Source organism: Mustelus asterias, chromosome 5 (genome assembly GCF_964213995.1).
Source record: "Mustelus asterias chromosome 5, sMusAst1.hap1.1, whole genome shotgun sequence".
Lineage (NCBI taxonomy): Eukaryota > Metazoa > Chordata > Chondrichthyes > Carcharhiniformes > Triakidae > Mustelus > Mustelus asterias.
In genome coordinates, this window is record NC_135805.1 from 35520723 (window position 1) to 35544370 (window position 23648).

General features: G+C 43.0%; 1 protein-coding gene across 1 annotated transcript in view; it reads left to right on the forward strand.

Moving 5' to 3' along the window:
* The first annotated feature begins 7763 nt into the window (after positions 1-7763).
* The window catches only part of popdc1 (popeye domain cAMP effector 1), a 57602-nt gene continuing 41717 nt past the window's right edge, over positions 7764-23648 (forward strand). Inside the window, exons 1-3 of the mRNA XM_078213500.1 lie at positions 7764-8503; positions 10204-10312; positions 11267-11529. Coding sequence (XP_078069626.1) covers positions 8016-8503; positions 10204-10312; positions 11267-11529 — 860 coding nt within the window. The 5' untranslated portion in view covers positions 7764-8015. The remainder of the gene's footprint in view (positions 8504-10203; positions 10313-11266; positions 11530-23648) is intronic.

The window sequence follows — 23648 nt, forward strand, 5'->3', positions numbered from 1 at the left end:
GGAACATGTGGATAACAAGGGCACATAGGTCAGACTTCTATTTATTGACCACCGGTGTCATTACCTATCCTTATAAATAGTGGTCTGTGTGTTGACTACAGCTCAACCTTCAACACCATTATTCCAACAAAAGTCATCTTCAAACTCAGTGGCCTAGGGCTCAGTTCTTCCCTCTGCAACTGGATCCTAGACTTTCTGACACATGGACCACAATCACTAAGGATAGGTAATGACACCTCCTCCATGACTATCCTCAACACCAGTGTCCCGCAAAGCTGTGTCCTCAGCCCCTTACTATATTCCTTATACACTTACAACTATGTGGCCAAATTCTCCTCCAACTCCATTTTCAAGTTTGCGGATGACACCACTGTAGAGGGTCCAATCTCAATGATGAGATGGAGTACAGGAAAGCGATAAAGAATCTAGTGAAATGGTGCAACAACAATAATCTCTCAATGTCAGTAAAATGAAGAGATATTCATTGACTTCAGGAAACGTAGTGGAGGACATGCCCTTATCTACATCAATGGTGATGGAGTGGAAATGGTCAAGAACTTCAAGATTCTAGGTGTTCAGATTACCAACAATCTGTCCTGGTCCCTCCATGCAAAAGCTCTGGTTAAGAAAGCACACCAACACCTCTACTTGCTCAGGAGGCTAAGAAAATTTGGCATGTCTGCTATGACTCTCTCTCCAATTTTTACAGATGCACTGTAGAAAGCATCCTTTCTGGATATATCACATGCTCCTGCTCTGACCAAGACCACAAGAAACTACAAAGGGTTTTGGACATAGCCCTGTCCTTCACGCAAACCAGCCTCCCATCCATTGACTCCGTCTACACTTCCCGCTGCCTCAGAAGAGCAGCCAGCATAATCAAGGCCCCCATGCACCCCAGACATACTCTCTTCCACCTTCTTCCATCAGGAAAAAGATACACAAGTCTTAGAACACGTACCAATCAACTCAAGAACTGCTTCCCTGCCTGCCATCAGGCTTTTGAATGGACCTATCATGTATTAAGTGATCTTTCTCTTCACCCTATCTGTAACTGCAATACTATATTCTGCACCCTTGCCTTTCCTTCTCCCCTATGTACTCTATGAATGGTATGTTTGTTTTCTGTATAACGTGCATGAAACAATACTTTTCACTGTATCCCAATATATGTGACATTAACAGATCAAATTATAATTAGTCATTGAGTAGCACCTAAATCTCAAACCTGCTCAATACTGACATACAACCTGGAGATATCCTTGACATTGAAATCACTCAGGATTGTGTCATCAATTTATACCTCATTACTTTTGATAGCTTATCACCCATCTAGTTTTCTGCTGACCCAAAATCCTGATGCCCTTATCAAGTTTCAGCATCAAATTCTATTCCTTAATATGTTTTCTAACCTTTGTTGTTTGATTCCTAATTTTGATATGGCTTGTGCCTTACAGGATTCAGTTCCATGTTTGTGCTAAGTGTCTTTAGATATCTTTTGGTTTCAATGTATTGAGAGACAGTTTGACTTGACTGACGACAATCAAGAGGGTGGATTTTTTTGGTCAGAGATTGTTTAGCCAATTCAGCAAGTATTTTGGATGTTCAAATCCCAAAACTGTGTCGAAGGTAATAATTCTGAATTGTCTGTCTTCTATATTAATATCATACGTTATGACCTGTAATTCAAAATCTAAGATGGGTTTAAGTCAAATCCTCCTTGCACTGTATAGTAAAGCCAATGCTTTACAGTCCTAACAGGATTTTCTGTGGTTTTCAAGTCTCATGTAATAGCCCCTACTCCAATGGTGAATGAAATGGTTTCTGCTCTCTAGCTTTTAGACACCAAGGATAACATGACTTGGCAAGCCTATGGTCACATTGCACAAAGGCACTTCTCCAAACATCCCCTTTTCATAAAAAGAACATGCTGCATACAGATTGCAATGTCTTACTGCATGTTAGATTCAGTGTTACTGCTGGGTTAATGACATCTAAAGCATGGTGCTGCTGCTTCTCACTGAACCCCACAGATTTCACATTCTGTATTAGCATCAGCAACCTTCTTCAAAGGAAGTGTGGATTTTGACAGAATGTTGGCGATGTATATCTGCTTCCCCTGCTTGTGCTTCATTTCCAAATGATAGCTCTGCAAACAAGGTAACATACTTTGCAGACACTTTCGAGCAGATGGAAGTGCTTTGAGAATGTTTTCTGGTCAGATGATTAAAACGCTTATGAGCAACGACCAATAGCCAGGCATTCTTTCTCAATCTGTGTATAGTGTGACTTAATTAACGTTAAAGCTCTTTCTGCAAATGCAACTGGTTTTCCTTGCTGCATGAGGGTTGCTCCAAGTCCTGTCTCACTGGCAGTACACTGCAGGATGACCTCATTGTTAACATCATAGTACCTCAGCACTAGTGTTGTCGTAACTAGTTGTTTAATATGAGTGAAAGCTGCTTCTTGTTCTGTGCCCCAATCATTAAACATCATGTGCAGTGAGCTTGCGCAACATTTCACACTGCGCAACCATCTGTACCTCCCAAATAATATCCAGAACGTCGTCAAGAGACTGCTGCTTTTCTTATTCAATTTCACTTGGCAATTTCCATCCTTCACATCTAAGATAGTAAAGACCTTTGCCCTGGCAAGTTGTGGCAAATTCTCATCAATAATTGTCATGTGGTAGTGAGATCTCTTCAAAGCTTTATTGAGGTCTTTTGGATCTATGCACACGCTCAGCTTTTCAGGTTGTTTGACTGCTACTATGTTGCAGTTGTCACTTTCTTGATTATTCCCATCTTTTCAACTCTATCTTCCCTTTCAAGCTGGACTCAAATGAAACAGTGGGCCTAGCCTGAGAACCCCACTTTGCCTCTTTTAAGGAAGACCAATATAAATGCTATTGGGGCACTTAGCTGGACAATGGCACATCTTCCCCTAGTATCCTGGGACCCTGGAGGTAAAAGTCCAGCCTGCTGAGATCTGCCAGCCAGAGGCAGCTGTCATTGCAAGCAGTGCCACTGGGGAGACGGTAGCTATTGCCAGTATAACACCAACCCAAGGCCTCAATGAAAAAAATCTGCAACTCATCACACAGTCTGGCGAGGAAACTGGTTAGTCCTGGCATTATCATTTCCATTTGACTCCTCACACAGTATTGCAAATGCCTCTAAATTTACATTTAGAGGCACCTCAAATCAAAAGGATCATAGCAGCACCCAAAGTTTCCATGGAGTGCATAATCTCTAGTATGAGCTCTCCACGACTTCTTCACCAGCGTAACTAGATATTTAAACAATTAACTTATCTGGACTACCAGCCAGGAAGTACTAGCTTCCTATAGCCAGTGGGGCTTTCAAATGAATTTAGGAAAACCCCAAAAGAGATGACAAAGGGATCACACATTCACAATTTAATTTCTTGCTACTCCAAATTGTAACTCAACAATGCAAATGGAAGCAGAAATCCCCATTTTTACAGCAGTGTGACTCAATATGAATGATCAACTATTCTGGATCTTGTGATCAGTCATTGTGGTATAAATTTTCATAGTTCATCCTAAGCTGTTTCAATTATTTCCAACAATTTACCCATGTTGTACTTAGGGCAGAAAGCTAAGTCTTAATTTTAGATTAAATCTGATTAGGAACACTCTATGCTCTGACTCAGAGAGTTCAAGCTTGACTCCACTAAAATGTTAGATGAACCAATTTGTTGAAGGGCTGACGGCTGGAATGTTAAACTGAGACCTTTCCTATCTCTTCACGAGGATGTAAAAGATTACCGAACACTCCTCAAAGCTGAGCTAACCAGTATTCTGGCCAACATTTATTAATTGGCAGGTACCACCAAGAATAGTTGCCCTTTTACCTCATCTGCTACTTCAATGATCTTGCTGTGTACATATTGGTAGTTGTGTTTGCTTACATTGTTACTTCTTACAGATCATAGAATCCTACAGTGCAGAAGGAGGCCATTCGGCCCATCGAGTCTGCACCGACCACAATCTCACCCAGGCCCTATCCCCGTAATCCCATGCATTTACCCTAGCTAGTCTCCCTGACACTAAGGGGCAATTTAGCATAGCCAATCCACCTAACCCACACATCCTTGGACTGTGGGAGAAAACCAGAGAACCCGGAGGAAACCCACACAGACACAGGGAGAATGTGCAAACTCCGCACAGACTCCTAAGCCGGGAATTGAACCTGGATCCTGGCACTGTGAGGCAACATTGCTTGCCACTGTGCTGCCATTCTACCAAGACACAATGCCCCGTCTGTTTCAGTTGATCTCTTTACCTTTGGGATCCTCTATTTCAATATTACCATCTGTTGCTTGTTTAATGTCACTTTATTGGTGCAGATGCACAGGCAACGAATTGTTTTTTATTATTCATCCATGGAACATGGGCGTCACTGGCTGGCCAGCATTTGTTGCCCAACCCTAGCTGCCCGAGGGCAGTTGAGAGTCAACCACATTGCTCTGGCTCTGGAGTCACATTTAAGCCAGATCAGGTAAGGACGACAGATTTCCTTCCCTAAAGGACATTCATAATTCAAATATTTTTATATTTTTTATCATCTGCCATGGCGGGATTTGAACCTGGGTCCCCAGAACATTCACCACGTTTCTGGACCAGTTGTCTAGCAATAATACCACTAGGCCATCGGCTCCCCCAAAATAGTACTGAATTTCATGCTAGCCAGCTGTGCCGAATTACTCATGCTAGTGCAGTTGCTATGATCCTCAGTTGCATTTTTGTCATTTGTCATTTTTAAATTCTCAGCCAATGACTCTCTCACCACCGTCCACCTCAGCCACCACTAAAAGAAGTTTGGAAAAGTGACAATAAAGAAGTTATGTTAAACTTGTGTAAAACACTGGTTTGGTTTCAACTGGAATATTGCAATATTGAGTCCAGTCCTGGGCACCAAACTTTAAGAAGAATGTGAATGCAGTAGAGAGAGAGCAGCAAAGATTCATGAGAATGGTTCCAGGGACAAGTAGCATAGGTAGATTGAAAATCTCAGCAGGTCTGGCAGCATCTGTAAGGAGAGCAAAAAGCTGACATTTTGAGTCCCGATGACCCTTTGTCAAAGCTAAATTGCATAGAAAGTGGGAGATATTTATACTGTAGGATGAGGGAATGAAAGATGTGTCATAGCCACAAAAACAAGGGGAAAGGCTAAGAGGTGCTAATGGCAGTCCATAGAGAGAATAGAAGGTGCGAATGGCCAAACAGCAGAGAAGCTGAAAAAGCTGGAACTGTTTACCTTGGAGAAGAGAAGGTTGAAAGGAGATTTGATAGAGGTATTCGAAAATCATGATGGGTCTGGACAGAGTAGATGAGGAGAAACTGTGCAAGGGTTCAGAACCAGGGGGAACAGATTCAAGATTATGGGCTAAAGAAGTAATGGTGGCATAAGGGAAAACTTTCACAGAGTGAATGGTTAGGATCTGGAATTCACTGCCTGAGAGTGTATAAGGAGCAGAGTTAATTGAAGCATTCAGGAGGGTATTGGATTATTATCTGAAAAGGAAGAATGTGCAGAGTCAAGGGGAGAGGTGAGGGAGGGCCTCTACTGAATTGCTCCTTCGGACAGCCAGCACAGCCACTTTGGGCCGGATGGCCTCCTTCTGTGCTATAACCATTCTATGAAGAGTTGAATCACACTTTCTATCCGTGTCTAACCCCAGAACTGTAGCATTATGGTGAATCAGGCCGCTGACTGTCGCTTGAAAACCGGTTGGGTTGTATTTTCACATGTTGTCTGCAGCTGTGATAGCAGTAACACGAGATATTTATTTGGAACTATTTTTAATACAGTAACAGGGCAGTTCATATATCTCGCTATATATAAAATGATTAATGCTGCTGCTAAATCTAGCTTTAACCCTGAACATCCCTTAATGCACTTTTTTCAGACAAAACCTTTCTTACTTAAAGCTTGCACAATACCAAAAGTACAAGGTAGTGAAGGTCATGCCATCAATTCTAATGCTGTTTATCATTACATTGGGGCCTGAGAGGATGAATATTGTAAGTCATTCTGGTGTCTAAGCTGGAGATGGGAAAAAACAATCACTTGTAAATATTGGATCACTGCAAAGAACCTGTGTGGTGAAGGTGTGTCAAATGGAGAAGATATGTTCACTGGTTGCTTGACCAGGTTGACTTTCTCTGGCTACCCTGATGCAGGCAGGTTCTGACCCATGGGAAGGAATGGAGTGGCTAGGCTGCCACCTGGTTAGCAGAGGGTATCTCAGAGCACACTGACGATCCACACCAAGTGTGTACCTGGTGTGATATTCAGGTAGAGCTTTCTTTGTTTTCGTTCATGGGATGCGGGCATCGATGCACAAGCCAGCATTTATTGCCCTTCCCCAACTGCCCTTGAGAAGGTGTTGGTGCTCTGCCTTCTGGCGGTCTGAGTGGCTTGCGAGGCGACCATGTTTTTGTGGACTGAAGTCGTGTGTAGGTCAGAATAGATAAGGAGGGCAGAACACGAAAGGGACAGTAGCAAACCATTTAGGTTTATTGACAATGGTTTCATGGAGACTTAGAACTTTCATTTCAGATTTTTATTGGATTCAATTCCACCATCTGCCCTGGTGAGGTAGGAACCCCAGCCCCCATGAGTGGTCCAGAGACAGATACCAGCACACCACCACCTCCCCGCATAGAGGATGAATGTAGTGTCCTCAAAAGGGCTCATGATTTGAAATGTCGGACTTTAACAACACTGGAGTGTAGGTAGCGGAAGACAGTTGCATCAAGCACAGATCAGAGGCACCCACGAGAACTGTTTTGGGACTTTCTCCTGTCCTTGAATCCTAGCTTTCCCACGGTTAAAATTTATTTATTAGTGTCACAAGTAGGCTTACATTAACACTGCAATTTACTGTGAAAATCCCCTAGTCGTCACACTCTGGCACCTGTTCGGGTACACTGAGGGAGAATTTAGCATGGCCAATGTACCTAACCAGCACATCTTTCGGACTGTGGGAGGAAACTGGAGCACCCGGGGGAAACCCACGCAGGCATGGGGAGAACGTGCAAACTCCACACAGACAGTGATCCAAAGCAGGGAATCGAACCCGGGTCCCTGGCACTGTGAGGCAGCAGTACTAACCTCTGTGCCAGTTAGCACAACTCCTGGGAGTCTCACTGGGGAAATGGGAGATAATTGGGAGTATGTCTCTCTGTCCGGCAGTCCCAGGAAAGTGCACTTTAACCTGAGTTGTGAAAAGTCACTCATTCATTTTAATGTTGATACTCAGAAACAGTGATTGATGCTCTTCCCGGAATGTTCCAGGACAGAGGGAATTCATCCCCACTCCCTTGAACGGACTCTCTCCTCTTCCTCCTACTTTCTGTTCCTTTTACCCTGTTTGGCTAATTATCCACTTTCTCCCGGAAAGTATTCCCGGATTCATGTTGTTACTGAAAGGTCAGACCAGGGAATCTCCAAACACTCTCCCTTCATTATTTATCTTTTTACAGTCTTCGCTCAGCATCCGTCAAAAAAGGAAACCTTGCCTTACCTCTCCACATTGTTTAACAAGGGCTGCAGTGCCGGTGTCCTCTGGGGCTGCCTCGCTCTTTAATTCCTGTTTGTCATCTCTGCAGCAAAAAAAAAGATAAGTGCTGGGCTAAAACAGGATGCCCAGCTAATGGACCACAGAGTTCAGTCTGGGCTGGATGGTCACTAGGACCCGCTATAATCCTGGCCCCAGCTGTGAGTGACTGGAGCACATGTTACTTCCACAACACACGGATGTACCGGCACAGGGACTCGCTGAGCCGCTCCTCCGAGCCGGCGTTTTATTTCTATTTGTGAAATAAAACATGGGGGAAAAAATAATGCAGCAAGGTGGAAAGTGTTGTCGGTAACCGGGAAGTGATGGATCATTTTTTTGGGGGGGTGAATTGAATTCCCACTCCTCCAATCTCCTCCCCGGAGCTGTGCTGTGTCTGACTCCAGCACAGAGCTGATCGCCCCGGGATGGAGAGCGACAACACAACTTTGTGGGAGACCTTGCTGTATGGGCACCCAGCCTGCAGCGGCTGGAAACAGGACGTGGAAGGCTCCATCTACCACCTGGCCAACATCTTCTTCACCTTGGCTTACATGGGCGGCAGTGGGCTGGTCGGCCTCCTCTACATCAACCTGTTCCTGTCCTGTGGCTTCCTCTGCACTTCAATCTGGGCGTGGACAGACGTGTGCGCCGCCGATATCTTCTCCTGGAACTTCGCGCTGCTGGCCATCTCCGCCATGCAGATCATCCATGTCGCCTACCAGCTCCGGAGTGTCTCCTTCCAGGAGGATTTACAGAATCTGTATGGTGCTCTCTTCCAGCCGCTGGAAATCCCTCTGACCATCTACAAGAAGATCGTCACTTGTTGTAACGTGGTCTCTTTGGAGAAGGATCACTGCTACGCCATGGAGGGCAAAACTCCCATCGAAAGGCTTTCACTCCTCTTGTCTGGGAGGTTCGCATCTGTCTGTGTGTGTATATACTTGTATGTGTGCGTGTACCCTGTATGAGTGTGTGTATACCTGTATATGTGTGTACCTGTATGTGTGTGTATACCTGTATGTATGTGTGTGTATACCTGTATGCATGTGTACCCGTATGCATGTATCTGTATGTATGTGAATCTGTGTGTGTGTGGCTAGTATGTGTGGCTGGTGTGCATAACTCTGTCTGTGTGTGTGTGTGTGTGTGACAAGTGTGCTTACCTATGTGTGTAGATGGCTAGTGTGTGTACCTGTGTCCAAAAGAGAAAATGCTGGAAAATCTCGGCAGGTCTGGCAGCATCTGTAAGGAGAGAAAAGAGCTGACGTTTCGAGTCCAGATGACCCTTTGTCAAAGCTGTGTACCTGTGTGTATGTGTGAGGCTAGTGTGTGTACCTGTGTGTGTGTGTGCATGTGGCTAGTGTGCTTACCTGTGTGTATATGTGGCTAGTGTGTGTACCTGTGTGTGTGTTGGGGGGGGGGGGGGGCTAGTGTGCATGTGGCTAGTATGCTTCCATGTCTTCTGCGTATGTGTCTAGTGTGTGTACCTGTGTGTATCTGTATGTGTCCCTTTGTGTGTGTGTGGCTAGTGTGTGTCTACATGTGCGTGTGGCTAGTATGTGTACCTGTGTGTGTACCTTTGTGTGTTGGTTTGTGTGTGTACCTGTGTGTATGTGTTGGGGGAGGAGGGTTGCGCACTACACAGTTCCTGCCAGCTTCAATTTAACAGAGTGTACATGAAGGAAAACAAAGTGGTTACATGGAATGTGACGTCTCAGATTATTGGGAGTTGTGATTCAATCAGAATACTTAGAATCATAGAATCCTTACAGTGCAGAAGGAAGCCATTCAGTCCATCGAGTCTGTACCGATCACAATCCCACCCAGTTCCTATCCCTGTAGCCCCACACATTTACCCTACTACCCTTTTCAGATAAAGCTCGGCACAACATCGTGGGCCGAAGGGCCTGTTCTGTGCTGCACTGTTCTATGTTCTAGTCCCCCTGACTCTAAGGGTCAATTTTAGCATGGCCAATCTACCTAACCCGCATATCTTTGGACTGTGGGAGGAAACCGGGGTACCCGGAGGAAACCCACGCAGACACGGAGAGAACGTGCAGAGTCTGCATTGACAGTGACCAAAGCCGGGAATTAAACCCGGGTCCCAGGCGCTATGAGGCAGCAGTTGTGCCGCCCCAATTTTACCATAGGTGTAAATTCGATTTTTTTTCGTTACGTTTTGTTTTTAGAAGCGAATGCATTGCAGATGAATGGACTTCTGATAAATATCAAATCGCAGCTCTCTAAGAGTATTAAGCAGCCGCCTCAGGTACACTGGTTGTTAGCTAGTTGTTCCTTTCATCCACGTTAAGATGTTAATAACCTCTTGTTTAGATGCGTTACCTATCTGTTATGATACTGGCCAGAGGCTGATAGTACAATAGCAGAAAACACTGGGAATCCTCAGCAGGTCAGGAAGTATCTCAGAGAGGGACAGCGTTAAGGTTCACACCTTCAGTCACGACTCAAACGCTGTTTCTCCGTTCATAGAGCTGCCTGTCGGAGGATTCCCAGCGTTTCCCAGCTTGCTGTTTATTTCCGATTGCTAACACACTCAGTGCTTCAGTAACCATGTCTGCTTGGTCTCACTCTATCTCTCTCATTTGCTGGCAGGATTCGGGTGACGGTGGATGGGGAGTTTTTACATTACATCTACCCCTATCAATTTCTGGATTCCCCGGAGTGGGACTCACTCAGACCGTCAGAGGAAGGCATCTTCCAGGTAAAGCCAGAACTCGAGAATACTTTATGCATATGCCATTCTTTCGGAGCAGGGTACACTTTATAAACCAAGCAGGTCCGTGAGCACAAAATGAGACTATTTCCGATTATTTTAAAATGGACTTGACAATACTGCAAGACCCCAGTCATTCCCTTTGTGCCTTTCCTTGTACACTCAGTGCAAGCTGAAAACCCGATGAGGTAGGAACCACATAAAATTTCTACCAAACAAATGGAACATTACTTTTTACATTCCCGTCTATTTTTTTAACAGATTACAGTACAGGAACAAGTCATTTGGCCCTCCAAACCTGCACCGACCATGCTGCTTAAAGTGAACTAAGGATCCCCCAGTGCAGGATCCGGGGAGCATATTTCCGTCCTATTTATGTATTTGTCCAGACGCCCCTTAAAAGGCACTATATTTGCGAATGGCCTGAGACACACGCGCTTTCCCAATCTGTGTGTTTCCCCGGTTAACAGCCACTCTGTCCGTCCTCCAGTCTCAATAATTTAGTCCCCATTTTGCACTTCAGGAAGAATTGGTGAAACCTCCCACTCCTAAACGGGCTGCCCTCTGCCACTCAGCAGAGATGTTAGCAAAGATCTTCAAAGCCTTAACCCTGGAACTCCCTTATTCGAAGAGCAGTTGGTGTTCCTCCAAGGAAATTTGCAATGACTCAGTACAAATGGAAGAATTTCCTTCCCCTCTGCCGGCTTGCTTTCAAACCATTCGTTTACAGAATAGTTTCGCTGCTCCACTGGTTATTGGTTGACTATTTAAATTTAGACTCTTGGCTCTGATAATTGTGTCTTTTATATATATGTGTGTATTTGGGTGATTGGTGTGCTGAGATGTGTCCAGGGCTAGGTGATCAGATTGTGGGAGCAGTTCTTGTTTGACTCTCTCGGTGGCAGTGGACGTGTTGCCTCACCCTCTTTACCCCCTCTCCAGGTAACTCTCACAGCCGAGACCAGCTGCCGCTTCGCCGCCTGGAGAAGGAAGAAACTCTACCTGTTATTCGCCCAGCACCGCCGCATTTCCCGACTCTTTTCCGTCTTAATTGGGAAAGATATCGCCGACAAACTGTACTCCTTAAACGACAAAGTCTACATCAGCAATGGATTCCGTTATGATATCCGGCTGCCCAGTTTCTACCACCTGGCGGTGCCTGTGGGCGAGCTCTCCGAGAGGAACCCCAGGAACCTGAAGCCGTGAGCCGCCTTCCCCCGGAGGAAGCCCCGGAACCTGCGCCCTCCAGCGCTGGGGGATCCTGCACTGGGGGATCCTGCACTGGGGGATCCTGCACTGGGGGAACGTGCACTGGGAGATCCTGCACTGGGAAATCCTGTCCTGGGGGAGGGGGGGGGGGTGGTTCCTGCACTGGGGGATCCTGCACTGGGGGATCCTGCACTGGGGGCTCCTGCATTGGGGGTTCCTACACTGGGGCTCCTGCATTTGGGGATCCTGCACTGGGGGCTCCTGCACTGGGGGCTCCTGCATTGGGGGGTTCCTGCACTGATGGCTCCTGCACTGGGGGATCCTGCCCTGAGGGATCCTGCACTCGGGATCCTGCACTGGGGGATCTTGCACAGGGGGATCCTGCATTGGGGGTTCCTACACTGGGGGTGGGGAGGGGTTGCTGCACTGAGGGGGGGGGGGGATTCCTGCACTGGGGGCTCCTGCACTGGGTGATTCTGCACTGGGTGTTCCTACTCCGGGGCTCCTGCTCTGCAAGTGGGGCGGAATTGGTTAGAGCTGGGGGCGGATTCTGTGTGGGGTTCTTGTGGAATATGTAAGGGGGCAAATGCAGCCGCGTGCTTTCCCTTTCAGCACTCGGTCGGGGTCTGCATTTATCCCCCGGCGGGGATCTCCAAATGCCAATTCGCTTTAATCGGTGCAGTTTGCCAACTCGGGATTCTGCTTTGATTCACCCACATTCAGAAAGAAAATGCTCCCTCCTTGTACAATACTTCAGCTCCTTTCTTGACTGACTTTTATTCTCTATGGATGAGATATTCTGTGGATGAGATATTCTGTGGATGAGATCTGCTAAAGAGGAAACACATTCCGACAAGCTGAGCTTTCCAAATCCTTTGATGTCGCTGCTCCCAGCTGCTCTGTGCCATTGCTGTGATGTCAGAAACCAGCAAAACAGTTCCCCATGCCTGCGGACTCTCACCCTGGGACTTCTCTGCTGTGGGGTGGCGTTTACCTGTGTGCCTTTAACAACATGATCCCTACCCCGATAGAAGACTGGGGGGGGTGGCGAGGCTGGACAGAGTTACAGGAGAATGAAAGGGAACTTGCCTGCAGAAGGACCGGCCTTGCGAGCTGACAGATAAAGGGGGGCTTTGGATTTTCAGGGCAGCAAGCAGATCAATAAAGGACTTAGCTTCCTGTTCCTATTTTGTTCTTCCCATATCTATAATGAAAGTGCCCCCCCCCCCCCCCCCCCCGCCCCGCCCCACAACCAATACTGAAACTGCGGATTTTCTAACCTTGTCTTGAGAGATCAGCGCTGGATACATACACACAACAGTGGAGCAAGTGCAGTTTCCTTTACGAATAGACATTGTTCAGTTGCTATCGATAATTGCATTGGCTATGAACGACAGAGGCAGGATATTCGGTTTCTTTGTAATACAATGCACCAATAAATGGTGACAGAGACTTTCAAAGTAATGGATGTAATTGGCACTTTCCCGCTGGTTGCTGTTCAATAAAGATAAGCCTTAAAGGTATTTGGGATAATGTTACATCAATCCCTAAGAATTCCAGAGAAAAGCAAAATACTGCGAATGCTGGAATCTGAAACAAAAACAGGAAAGAAAACAGGCTTTTAGCTCTGACGAAGGGTCATCCTGACTCGAAACCTTGGCTCGATTCTCTCTCCACAGATGCTGTCAGACCTGCTGAGATTTTCCAGCATTTTCTGTTTTTGCCTAAGAATTCCAGCGTAGGATTATAAATGTTTGCCGGTAGGACATATTATTACATAACAAACAATATAAGTTTTTAAAAGTTTATTTATTGGTGTCATAAATAGGCTTACATTTGATTTGATTTGATTTATTATTATCACATGTATTAGTATGCAGTGAAAAGTATTGATTCTTGCGTGCTATACAAGACTGCAATTAACACTGCAATGAAGTTACTGTGAAAATTCCCAGTGAAAATAATGACTCCAGTGTCGAGTATCTACTGAAATATGATCACTCTTCTATTCAAAATCATTCATGCTTTTAGCTGCAGCAGAGAACCATCAGCTAAGCCTGCCATCCATCTCCCAGTTACCTAAAAACACAAAGCAATTAAATGTCCTATTTCCCGAAGCCTTAGGGGATAGATTTTCTTTTGGAAGCTACAATGATATTCGTAGCCAAAGAGCAAATAGGTTTCGTGGCTGGGTTCTGGAGTTCATGTGGAGTACTGCTGCATTAAATCTCCAGGGATGACTGAGGTCAACTTGCCCAGGGACATTTTTTTTTAAATTGAAAGACCAAGGTGAAAGAACAAAGTTTATGGTGACAGTAAGGGAGGTTTATGCATCAGGAATTAGCTATCAAGGTTGCTAGCCTGAAGTCTCAAAGACCTGAAAATGGGGTAAAAGGAAAAGATGGAGGGCAGGAAATGTAATCCACAGTTCGAAAGTCCTGGGGAGGAATGACTCAGAATAATGAATGTGCCCACAGCTCTTGGTTTCAATACCAAAATGATTATGTATCGGATTGATTATTGTCACATGTGTTGGGATACAGTGAAAAGTATTGTTTCTTGCACGCTTTATAGCCAAAATATACCGTTCATAGAATACATAGAGGAGAAGGAAAGAAGAGAGTGCAAAATATGTTACAGTCATAGCTAGGGTGTAGAGAAAGATCAACTTAATATAAGGTAGGTCCATCCAAAAGTCAGATAGCAGCAGGATTGTTCTTGAGTTGGTTGGTTTGTGACCTCAGACTTTTGTAACTTTTTTCCAATAGAAGTAGGTGGAAGAGAGTATGCCCTGGGTGCATGGGGTCCTTCATTATGCAGGCAGCAGGAAATGTAGACAGAATGAATGGATGAGAGGCTGGTTTGCATGATGGACTGGGCTTCGTTCACAACCCTTTGTAGCGTCTTACGGTCTTGGGCAGAGCAGGAGCCATACCAAGCTGTGATACAACCAGAAAGAATGTTTTTTATAGTGCATCTGTAAAAGTTGTAGGGTATGCAGTGCATTTGTAAAAGTATGTAGGATGATATAATAGGAACAGCATGGTGGCACAGTGCTGCCTCACAGCTCCAGGGACCCAGGTTCAATTCCGGCATCAGGTCACTGTCTGTGTGGAGTTTGCGCATTCTCCCCGTGTCTGTGTGGGTTTCCTCTGGGTGCTCCGGTTTCCTCCCGCAGTCCAAAGGTTTAGGGTTAGGTTGATTGGCCATGCTAAATTCACCCTACTGTCAGGGGGATTAGCAGGGTAAAAATGAGGGGTTACGGGTATAGGGCCTGGGTGGAATTGTGGTGGGTGCAGATTTAAAAGGGATGAATGTCCTCCTTCTGCACTGTAGGGATTCTATGATTCTATGAACAACAACACTGAATAAAGGATAAAGTCTCCATAGTCCCAGATGACCATAGGCTGACTGATGCTGATTTAACCTGAGGATCACCACACCTTAGGCAAGGGGTAAGATTGAGAAGGTGGGACCTTCATGAATAACTTCAGCTGGTATGGGAATTGAACCCATGCTGTTGGCTTCATTCAGCATCACTAACCAGTTCTCCACCCAACTGGATATCATAGTACCATTAACAGTGAGGCAAGAAAGGATATCATTCAGAATTTAACATTTTTAAAGCAAGTTATATAGAAACATAGAAGACAGGAGGACATTTGGCCCTTCGAGCGTGCTCCGCCATTTATTAAGATCATGGCTGATCATCCAACTCAATAGCCTAATCCTGCTTTTTCCCCATAACCTTTGATCCCATTCGCTCCAAGTGCTATATCCAGCCGCCTCTTGAATGCATTCAACGTTTTGGCATCAACTACTTCCTGTGGTAATAAATTCCACAGGCTCACCACTCTTTAGGTGAAGAAATGTCTCCTCACCTCCATCCTAATAGTTGCTAAACCTTTTATTGTATCCAGAAATATGAGAGAAGTGGTAGAACTACTTTAGATACAGGAGCAGTGTTGATGTTCTGGGCAATCATGGGCTTTACAGAGAATCATCAGGTGTTGCAGAATGAAAAAGGAAGCCCAGCTAATTTTTGTTGTGGAGGATTTCCCTTTCAGGCCAGTGAAGAGGGATAAAGAATGCTGATGGTTGAGAAAGAGTGACAACTGGGTGATCCAGTGAAATACAGTACTGAGCCATGACACAGCTTCAATGAAATGGATCAAAAAATCTTTGATTGAAGAATGGGCCAACAGCACCCCAGGGTCATTTTGCAAAGCCAGAAGGAGTACACCTGCTCCATCTGACTCCACAAAAAAAAATTCTCTACGTTTTGGCATCTTCCTGTGCAGTTTTTAATGTCTCCTTCAAGAACTGCTTGTTTGACTGCTCAAGGCCCATGATCACCAGTATCACACTTCTGACTCGTCAAAGAAAATTAAGAATTTGTCTAGTAAGTAAGGGCAGGAGCCTGATTCCAATACTGAAATGAGATTTATACTTTGTTCAGCTGGCTATTACAGTCACCTAAAAAAAACTCTAATCAGTTAGCCAAAGTACCAATGCAGATTGTGTGTTGACCTGTACCTTATGATAAAACTGTAGTCATTTTATGCTTGTATCTTTATGCCCAAAACAGCCCTTTCATAGGAGAAATATTATGAAATGTCAGAATTTATTTTGCTGATCAGACAGAGGCTAACTTTCACTAAGGCACTGATGAAAGCATAATGTATTTGTTCAATTGGGGAAAAAGTTATACTCACTGGAATAAAAACAGAAAACATGGGAAATGGCGGCATGGTGGCACAGGTTAGCACTGCTGCCTTGCAGCACCAGGGACCCGGGTTCGATTCCCGGCTTGGGTCACTGCCTGTGTGGAGTCTGCATGTTCTCCCCGTGTCGGCGTGGGTTTCCTCCAGGTGCTCTGGTTTCCTCCCACAAGTCTGAGAGATGTGCTGGTTAGGTGCATTGGCCATGCTAAATTCTCCCTCAGTGAACGCGGGCAGGCTCCAGAGTGTGGCGATTAGGGGATTTTCACAGTAACTTCATTGCAGCGTTAATGCAAGCCTATTTGTGACACTAATAAATAAACTTTCAGTCAGGCAGTATTTATGGAAAGAGAAACAGAATCAACATCTCAGATCTGTCCCTTTTCAGCACAACCTGAAACGCTAACATTGTTTTGCTCTCCACTGATCCTGCTTAACCAGCTTTCCAGCATTTTCTGTTTTTATTTCATTTTTCCGCCATCTGCCAAATGTTGTGTTTGTATTAGTATCCACTGGAATTTTCTTTGGGTCTTTGGCTGTAAGAAGTAATTTTCTAGCCCTGACAGGTTCAGGCATGAGGACTGTGAGAAACAATGGAGGCAGCACGCAACGCTCAAATTAAACACTAATGTCTTTATCAAATGTGAGCAACACAATGTCCATGTTGACAATACACTCATTAGTTGCAAATACATTTCAAGGAATCATACATACAATCATCCAAATCCCTGCCAATTGTTCAGCAGTTGACATGACTTCCCCATTTCAGGATAAAATCACTCTTTGCAATGAATTTTATACCAAGGCGGGCAAGATCTTTCATTGTCAACATTGTGCTGTCCTATTAATTCATCTTTAAGCTGCATTTGTCCAATCAGATATCCAGTTCTGTGTTCACATTATGATATTCGAGACTGCCTTGAAGGTGAGCATCAGTTAAATCTGTCTTCAGTAATTTTAATGCTGCGGGAATGTTCAAGATCTTGTCCGGTAAATATAACAGCAGCCTTCTTTTCTGGTCACATGCACATTTCAAGTTAAATTGAACAATGAGTCCCTGAAATTATTGGCTCCTTACAAACTGCTACTTGAAGAATTCAAAGCAGATTTTATCTGATAAAATATAAACCTTTAGTGCAGTTAGGTTATCCTACATTTCAAAAGAAAGCAAACCCTGACATTATCAATCAATCTCAGTTTATGTCATTCAGTTTTCAAAACACTTACATTAGCTAAACAGACATTTTGGCTCTTAATTATATTTTGTCAAAATAGCATTTCGTTATTCAGGTTCATGAAATTTCACCAAAGTTCTAACTTTATATTAAATCAAAATATGCCTTTGAAGCTTGTATATTTATTGGTTTTGGTTCAACTTTACAACATTTGTGTTTTTTTTGCAAAACATTCCATGAATAGTTTGAAGGTGTTTTATTTACCAGTGATTCTGTTTGTAATGAAAATAGCCTACAAATGTTAACAGGTTAACTTGAGTTTGAAAAGCGTTTTGGTCTTTGCAATGCACAGCATATGCAGCCAACAGAATTCTGTGTTTCATCTGACCCACTGATGCTCACCTCTGGGTTGAAAAGCTTTCACAAACTTCAACAACACATTTCACTTAAAAGTACAATTATTCAGTCAAAAATATTACAGTTCCTTACATGGCCTACACTTGGCACTAAGTAACTCTGAAATGAAGTTCAATCAATTATATTATTCAACATGTTATTGAAATGATATAAAAGCTGTGTATCAGTGGATGAAATACATGTTTCTGTATCGAATTGCATGAATCTGCAGTTTGGGTCACTGTCTAATCTAATCAATAATCTTTCTTGACAAGTGCTGACCTTGAAATTTGAGTACTAGTTTTCTTCATGATGAATTTTTATGCTCTTCAAGGTGAAGGATGTCAGAATGAAGCACTCCTAGGTCAGAATTTCTACAGCTAGCTGCAGAGTAAATGTACCTTCTCTCAGTCTGCATAAATGGCTTTTAGCCTTAACATCAAAGAAATATCTCCCACGAGAGTAGCATAAACTTTCCATTCCCTACAATAGACTGTTAACCAATTACTGCTGCCTATTGGGAACTGGATTAAGATTTCCCAATCATATTTTACATAGGAGCCTTAAAATCAGCAAAGATGTTCATCCTATTACCTTCAGCAGGATTCAAACCCAACTTGTGCGAGTGAAAATACTAACCAACCGCACTACCAAATTGTCTTCAGAATTTAATCTCTACATTTAGGTAATGGCCTTACGCTTGAAAGGAACTAATACAATTTGGGCCACCACCCAACACATTTGTCATCACTGTAAAAGGTGAAGTCTTGTGCCACAGTGGTAGTGTCCCTACTCTGGACCAGAAGCTCCAAGCTCAAAGTCCAACACCAAAACTTGTTGGCCATGGAAGGAACATTTATAGCATGGTTCAATGGGTTGATAATCAACTCAGTAACCCTCCCTCCACTATTCACCAAAGGGAAAAAGTGCATATGAAAATACACTAAAAAAAACTGTAAAGAAGTAGCTTTCATACCAGGTTGACATTTCTTATGAACAGAAACATTGGTGAATGGGATACATCATGAGCAACAATCTACTCTTTTAGCACTGGGTAATATGACACAGATTGACTAGATAATTCAGGCTAAACTATGAATCATTTATGATAACAAAAGTGAGTAAATTAAGCAGATGAAATCAAAAATATAGGATAAAACTTTAAGCATATATAGATTGTTTAATGAACCAGAGAATAGAAATCATTTTGAGATGACATTATCAATTTGAGTCTTATGAAGAGTTTTAATGTAAATAAATGCCTCAGTGCTAACAGACTGTGGTCTTGTTAGAGTGACCTGGGATATGGTCCAACTGACTGAACTAAACAAGACAAGAGGCTTCCTTTATCTAAAAGCAAAACACTGTGGATGCTGGAATCTGAAACAAAAACAGAAAATGCTGGAAAATCTCATCAGATCTGACAGCATCTGTGGGGAGAGAATAGAGCCAATGTTTCGAGTCTGGATGAACCTTCATCAGAGCTGACAAAGGGTCATCTAGACTCAAATTGTTGGCTCTATTCCCTCCCCACAGATGCTGTCAGACTTGCTGAGATTTTCCAGCACTTTCTGTTTAAGAGCCTCCCGTTACTTATTAAAGGCCTTCAAGCACAGAATTCAGAATCAAACTAGGTTAAAAGGCCTGATGGAGCATCTCAAGACAAAGTGCTATTTGGTTGGCTTATGTTTCATCCAGAACCTTACACTTAATTAATGTCATCCTGAGGCATAACCATATTAAGCTTAGGAAACGCCATACTGCAGCTGGCTAACTTTTAAAATCACAAAGAAGCATGGAAAAGATAATTGCGTCTTCAAGCTTGTATCTTCTAACTTTTGTCTGCCTAGAATTTACAAATTTAAATACAATATAGTAATATATAAAATAATAATCATCTTCAAAATATTTGGAATTCTATCTATGTTCTGTAAGGTCATCAGGGCAATTAGAAGATATTTTTGTTGCCTTTAATGTGTACATTATTGTACTGCTTACATTGCACATAAACATGCAAACAACCATACAAACAGAATAAACTTCTTCCAGACAACAGTTAAAATAAACTTATTTAAGTTTTCCAAATGTAATTACACTTCAGAAGGTATGTGGATGTATTTTCTATTTAGCAAAGGTCAACTGCAAATGCTTAATTTGTTGATATTATTTTCCTGTGTACTGTAGATGGAATGACATCAAATGCCTTCTGAAAGTTCAAGCATATCGTACACACAGAATACTTTATTCTAACATAGTCACCTTCTCAAATAATTCCAGCAGAGTGGTGAGGTGGAATCACCCTTATGACATCAATCCTCTTTGGATGAATATTGATGTAATCTTATAAAAGACTCTCCAGAATTTCCCCAATGGATGTCAGACTAATTGATCTATACTACCCAATTCAGGCTTCACTCTTTTTTTAGTTATGGGACTAAATTAACCATTTTCCAGCCCAGAGGTACAGCTGAATTTATAGAAATAGTAACCACAATCTCATCTACTTCATCATTCGATTCCTTCAGGGCTCTAAATGTGATATGTTTGTTAGCAGCTTTCAGAAGACTTTAATGCCTTAATATTGTTTGCAATTATTAAGTTTTGAATCCTTTACACATTCCAGGGAAGCAGGTTGAGATCATGTCTACTATACTTAACTCTGAAGATTAAAATGAACTCATTTAGTTAAACTATTTCGTGATTTTCCTTGTCCATATGCATTACATTGCCCATTAGGGGACAAACCTGGACCTTAAAAATCCCTTGACTGGATTTAAGAAAAACCCTCATATTTACGTTGCACCTTTCATGATCACAGGATGGTCCACAGGATGCTTTACAGACAATTAAATCATTTTAAAGCATAGTCACTGTTGTAATGTAGGAAACACAGCAACCATTTTACCATGCAATAAACTCCCACAAACAGCAATGTGATAATGACCAGATAATTTGCTTTTGTGATATTGATTCAGGGATAAATACTGGTGAGAGCATCAGATTTAATTCCCCTGTCTTTCTTTAAATAAGTACGATGGAACCCTTACAATCCAAACCCACAATCTTCTGCCTAAGAGGAAAGAGAGCTATCAGCTGAGATATATCTGACATTACATTGCACATCAAAAATATACATATGTGAGCAAACATTTTTGTTTGCACCACTTGACTTCCAGTTGTCATGTTTTTAATTATACTTTTTCCAGTAAAAAGTTCTTATGTCTCTATTTATAATGGATTTTGCTCATGTACTCATTGTTGTAATTATGCAATCTGGCTGGTTGTTTCCCATAAATTGTTCAGGTTATTTCTGACTTTTTTTTGCCATTTCTTTCTTAGGAGCAGAAATTTCAAGCATCCCAAAATAACCTTTCAAGCAAATATACAAAATAACCAATAACGCATTTCACCATAAAATAAGGACATTGATCAATTTGTCATTTGTGTCTTTTAATACGCTAATGGAAGATTTTTCTTATGGTCTTAACCTCTCCCAAAAGCCTGGGTTTGAACCTGATATTTTGACCCGGACGGTAATTATGAGTTGAATATGGAGTTAACAGTCTGAGCGTGTGGGAGTCTCCACCAGTTCCCATTATGTGCCTTGCACCATTCAGTCAGCTGCACTGAAGGAATATTGTATCAGTTTCTGCTTAAGAACTTATCAAAATGACATGAAGAAAAGTTAGAGGACAAAGTTGAAATTCTTTACTCAGGATTGAGTGCCACTATTAAATTCAAGCTATATATAGTTTGTAAAGCGTGCATATGTGAATCTGATTTAATATAAAAGGCCAGCTACCGAGTACATTTCTATTGTGGCTTTTTTTCTGCGGTGAAGTTCCAGAAGTTTAAAGTTTATTTATTAGTGTCACAAGTAGGCTTACATTAACAATGCAACGAAGTTACTGTGAAAATCCCCTAGTCATCACACTCCGGCGCCTGTTCGGGTACACTGAGGGAAAATTTAGCATGGCCAACGCACTTAACCAGCACGTCTTTTCAGACTGTGGGAGGAAATAGGAGCACCCGGAGGAAACCCACGCAGACACGGGGAGAATGTGCAGACAGTGACCCATCCCGGGAATCGAACCCAGGTCCCTGGTGCTGTGAGGCAGCAGGGCTAACCACTTTGCTACCGTGAAGTGCATTAAGCTCAGAGGGAGGGACAATATAGTGGATCTAGCTTCACTATTTAAACTGATTTCAATTGAATGATATTGGGCAGAATTTTATGGTACACTCTCGGTGGGTTTGCAGGTGGAGGGGTGGGGTAGCATAAAATTCTGTGAATGGCTTTCCCACCACCCGCCCCTAACCTGGCCACAGTTTAACCAATCATTTGATCAGCACATGTCAGAAGTGGGATTTTCATCCCAAATGGAGTTGGAAGACCCAGCTCAAGCCAATGAACACTTCTCCTGAGTGAGGGCAAATTCGACAACGACATTTTCAATGGCCGCATGGGAGAGCCCACCATCCATAAAATTCTGCCCATTAGATGCTGCCTATTACCATGTTCCCATCCAGCTTCAATCAGAAGAGCCATCCCTTAGTGCAGCTAACTCCCATTACCTAACCCCAGCATCGCTAAGCATCAGCGCATTCCATCTAGTTTCTGGTCCTTGCATAACATCTTTTCAACATTAAAATTGATGCAAGGTAAAGATTATATGTTTAAGAAATGGAATTTATAAACTAGCCACACATAGGTGTATAAGATTATGACAGGTTTCAATAAGGTAGGCATAGAAAATCTGTTCCCATTGGCTGATAGTACAAGGACTAGGGGACACAGATTTGAGGTTTTAGGGAGGGATGCAGGAGGAGCATGAGGAAGATGTGTTAATGACCTGGAACCCACTGCCCATGAGGCTGGTCGAAGCAGAGACGACCAATGATTTCAAAATGGAATTGCGTAGACACTTGATTGAAACAAACTTGGGTATGGAGGTAACATGTGGGAACGGGTCTGTCTGATTTGCATTCAAGGTTCAGCAGCTAAACATCTTCCACATTATCACCTCCGACTTCAAATGGAATTCCTGCAAATATTCAATTTGCTCCAAAAATATCAGTTTCCACTTAGGTGCTAAACAACTCTTTTCCCTTCAGCAACTCCTCCTAAAGACCAAGTTGATCCAAGATTGAAATGCTACTCCTATATCTGGGCATAATCTCTCAGGGAGGTCACAGTAAGAAGATGATTTCTGAAGGAGTTTCCTCCTTTTGTCTTTGGGGATTTTACATTTTATCCTTCTTGTATTTTTACATTTCAATGGACCGACTAAAATTTGTGCTTTATTCATTCTTGTAGCTTTTCTGCTAATGCAACATATCATTAATATTTGATCTTACAATGTAACAGGACAGAGGCGCCATGACAAATACATGAATAGGTTGGGAATGGAGGGATATGGTCCCCGGAAGGGTAGGGAAGCATGATCGGTGCAGGGTTGGAGGGTGGAAGGGCCTGTTCTTGTGCTGTAATCTTCTTTGTTCTTTATTTCTAAAATTAGGAAGTCGAAAATGTATGTTTAGAGTATACTTGAAACCTTGTGCCTAACTGATGCTTCTTGCTGCAGGATTGCTTTGCATGAGACTAATCTGGCCTGTAATTGCAACTGAAAGCAAGTATAAAGCATCTCTAAATGGATATCACTTCAAATATAGACCTCTTATTAAACCAGAGTGCATCCTTAATAAATCACAATTTACTGAGGAATTCTGTGGTTGAATGAGCTTCACTTTGTCCCTGTAACTTTCACCATTACGATAAAGATAACAGGAGCGCATTCTGGAAATCTGAAATATCCTCTAATC